General features: G+C 42.8%; 1 protein-coding gene across 1 annotated transcript; it reads right to left on the bottom strand.

Moving 5' to 3' along the window:
• Positions 1-1,872: 1,872 nt before the first annotated feature.
• Positions 1,873-2,900, bottom strand: MC4R (melanocortin 4 receptor). Its single transcript, XM_074848153.1, has one exon. The coding sequence runs from the start codon at positions 2,866-2,868 to the stop codon at positions 1,873-1,875; it is 996 nt and encodes a 331-aa protein (XP_074704254.1). The 5' UTR covers positions 2,869-2,900.
• Between the last annotated feature and the right edge of the window lie 745 nt (positions 2,901-3,645).

Below are 3,645 nucleotides of genomic sequence, written 5' to 3'. Positions count from 1 at the left end.
GTTATTCAGATACCATGTGGACGTCACATCCTGGTGCCGAAGCGGGACAGTCAGTTACTGGGTGTACTGTGGGATTTGCTCTGTTCTCACTGCTGTTGCACTGTTGTATTAAACCTTTCCTTATCTCAGCCTGGGGCTTTGTATTTCACTCCCTTTGTGGGGGAGGGGCAGTGGCCTTGTGGTCTCAGACCCTGGCAGGGACTAAACCACCACAGGCTCTCACGAATAGCTTTTCATTGTATGTCTTTCTTTAACAAGGGAACAGGCAGCTTGAAATAACAAGCCATTTCCGAGAAAATTAATAGGACTGCTCATCCAACTAATTTACTACTCATCTTGGTAAAATCAGGCGTCAAGGATTAAAACCTAAATTATTCTTTAAATTTAGTTTTTACTTTTTAAATCAGAACTTTCCAGGTCTTCTACAATTTCCCACTATGTTTGTATACTTTCTGGGAATAAATAAATTAATTTTTCTATGCCCTTACATAGAAGCTGATATTGTCAAGCCATTACAGGACATCTTCATGGAATCCTGTGTACTCGCATTTATACTTTAAATACCTCCAAAGGTGCTGAAATGAGGGACCTGAAGTCCCTATTATAATCTGTGGAGACAAAGTGACGGTTTGGCATGAAACTGAGAACACATCAGTTAGATGCCTGAAAAGGTGAACTGGCTTCAATCAGCAGTAACACACAGGGCTGCCAGACACAGAGCATGCGTTTAGAGACTCGTCAGTCAGCATCCCTTCCATGTGATAGCATTGCCCTCACAAAGCTCATGTGCTCTACAGTATGTTCTGAGGTGCTCAGGCCAAATTAACACATGCCTTGACTCCTCTGTAAGGATCCTGGCAGTGGATCCCAGCTGCTAACACCGCACTTCAGAATAGAGGGCAGCTTGTTTCCAACCAGGACGTATTTTCTTCTGAAGCACAGAGTCCTTTTCCCCCACAGCACCTTAGAACAAGGAAGGACTGAATGTTCAAACTGAAGTTCCCTCTTCATCAGGTAGATCTCTCATTGAATCTTTACATTAGTGCTAGCACTGTCAATGTTAATACTGTGCCTACTTCATGACTGAATGGACAGTGCTTGTCTAACTGGATGTCAGTCTAGCAAATATATCCAGGGCTAACTGATACTCCAGGGAACAATTTCAACTTTGCAAAAAGGTACTTTCAGACATACAGCAATCATCATCTTAAAAAAAACCCCAACAAACCCCAAGCATTTGATTTTCTGTGTAGCAGGTGTTTGAAAAATCTTGTTGTAGGCAATAACAGTATGTGCTGGGTTTGTGTGGAGGGGTTGTAACAAGGAAGAAAATTGCTGCTTGTGGAGTAGGAGGAAAAGAGTTCAAAATGAATGAATACACCTTGTTGGTTGCAGTAACCTTTATGAAAAATCTGCTTTCTAATTCCAGAGAACCACTAATCCACTAATAGAGAAGCATATGCTCTATTTTAGGCTGTATATAATGCAACAGATAGCTATAATTACTTAAACAGAATAAGGAACAGTATCAGCCAGTATGTACTGTAAGTCAGGCAAGTTATTTATTTTGTCAGCAGTTGGAACATACAGCTGCTTATGTTTGTTAGTATTTCACATCCAACATTACATTTATTTGCTTACTTACAAACTGGTATGAAGTGCTGCTTCTCTTTCCAGCCAAATGAATTACAAACTGTAGATATCACAAACATTATACAGAAATATGAATTACATGTGAATGGGATACAAGGGAGGGGAGACAGAAAGAGGTGCTCACTCTTAAAGATTTAAACCAAATTCTGCTGACAAATTGTATCTGAAGGCTTGGAAGTCTGTGCTGCATGTTTTGTACACGTAACATATCCACTTGGTTTAATACTTTCCAGGCAAATCACAAAGCCCTCTCAGGCTACAGCAGCATATAATCTCCTTGAATGTTTTCCTGAGCTCCTGACTCCGGAATGCATAGATAAGTGGATCGATGATGGAATTGCACATGATGAGGATGAGGTAGAAGTTAAAGTGGGACATGAAGCACACACAGTAGGGGTTGTAGGGGCAGGAGATGTAGAAAATCAAGTGCAGGAAAAATGGAGCCCAGCACACAACAAAAACTCCGATCAGGATAGTGAGAGTGATGGCCCCTTTCATGTTGGCCCCTTGGCGAATAGGGCCAGTCCCTGGAAGAACAGCAATCTTTTTGATATGCATCCGAGCCATCATAAACATGTGGACATAAAGGGATGCCATGAGAATGAGCATAGTGAAGAACATGCTAATAAGGCAGATGATGACAACACTGCTGTCAGAGTAAATGATGAACAAAATGCCTGAGACTGTGCAAGCAGCCCAGATGCATGTGATGATGACCCCTACGCGCTTCACCGTCATGATATTATGGTACTGGAGGGCGTAAAAGATAGTAAAGTACCTGTCCACTGCTATTGAGAGGAGACTGCAAATTGATGCAAGCAAGGAACTGCAAATCACTGAGTCAATGACATTGTCAATGTTTATGGTAAAGCTCTGTGCATCTGTGTCTGTATTGTTTAGCAGCGTGATGACAATAGTTTCTGATCCATTAGATACACTCACTAGCATGTCAGCCACTGCCAAGCTACAGATGAAGAAGTACATGGGCGAATGGAGGTTCTTGTTCTTGGCTATCGCCACAATGACCAAGACGTTCTCCAGCAAGCTGATAATGCCCAGAGTCACAAACACTTCAGGGGATACAAAGAGTTGCTCGTAGCAGCCTCCCGAGGAGTGGCCCTTTGCATTGGGCTCGCTGGCACCTCCGTGCAGTCCATAGCTGTGGTTCCAGAAATGGAGAGGCTGGAGTGTCCCACGGTGCTGGGTGAAATTCATCTTATGGAGATTCCCTTTCAGCTTCTTGCTTTTAAAACTCCTGTTCCTTTTGTATTCCTTTGAAAACCTTCTTTGGCTTTTCAGCTTGGGAAGAAAAATAAGCCAGCACTGAGGCAGGCAGCAGTTCAGAACACTTTGACTGCTGTTACAAAATAAGGTTTCAAACTCAGAAATACTGGTTTACTTTCTCACAGATGCAGTTTCTGATCATCATCACATTTACCTTGGTGATCTATGTCACAGAGTCCCAACAGTCTGTAAGTTTGCATCAGATTCTCCCCTATGGTCAGTTCCTCTTTAGTTCACTGGTATGCTGCAAGGCTTTTTTGTTCCCTTCCATTAAGAGAGGCAAACATAAAATGCCCAAGTGACTGCTGCGGAGCAGAAACTAATTTCAAACTGCAAGCACCGGTCTTGCTGTCAGTGCATGCCGGCTGCCTGTTTTATGGTGTGTGGAGGAGAAAAATAATCAGGGCACTCTCCGCCTCTGCTTTGCCTTCCAGCCAATGGGGCTCGGGAGCTGCAGAAAGTCGAGGAGCTGCTGATTCTGAGCCTCTCTGAAACATCACACGGCACAGTAGATTCAGATACAGCATGAGCTACCAGCAGCTACAGGAAAGCAGATGGGCTACCAGAGATTTGTTTCCCTCCTTTAGCCTCTCAGAATAGTATTTTAATACTGATTTTTAATTAGCAATCCTACAGAACTATACTAGCAATCTTACAGAATTCCTGGAGCTGAACTGATGGCTTTTTATTTTTCAGATTGTGATTTAC

The sequence above is a fragment of the Strix aluco genome, chromosome 1, assembly GCF_031877795.1.
Source record: "Strix aluco isolate bStrAlu1 chromosome 1, bStrAlu1.hap1, whole genome shotgun sequence".
In the NCBI taxonomy this organism is placed as follows: domain Eukaryota; kingdom Metazoa; phylum Chordata; class Aves; order Strigiformes; family Strigidae; genus Strix; species Strix aluco.
Note: the sequence above shows the minus strand (reverse complement) of the source record. Positions and strands in the feature narration are given on the sequence as shown.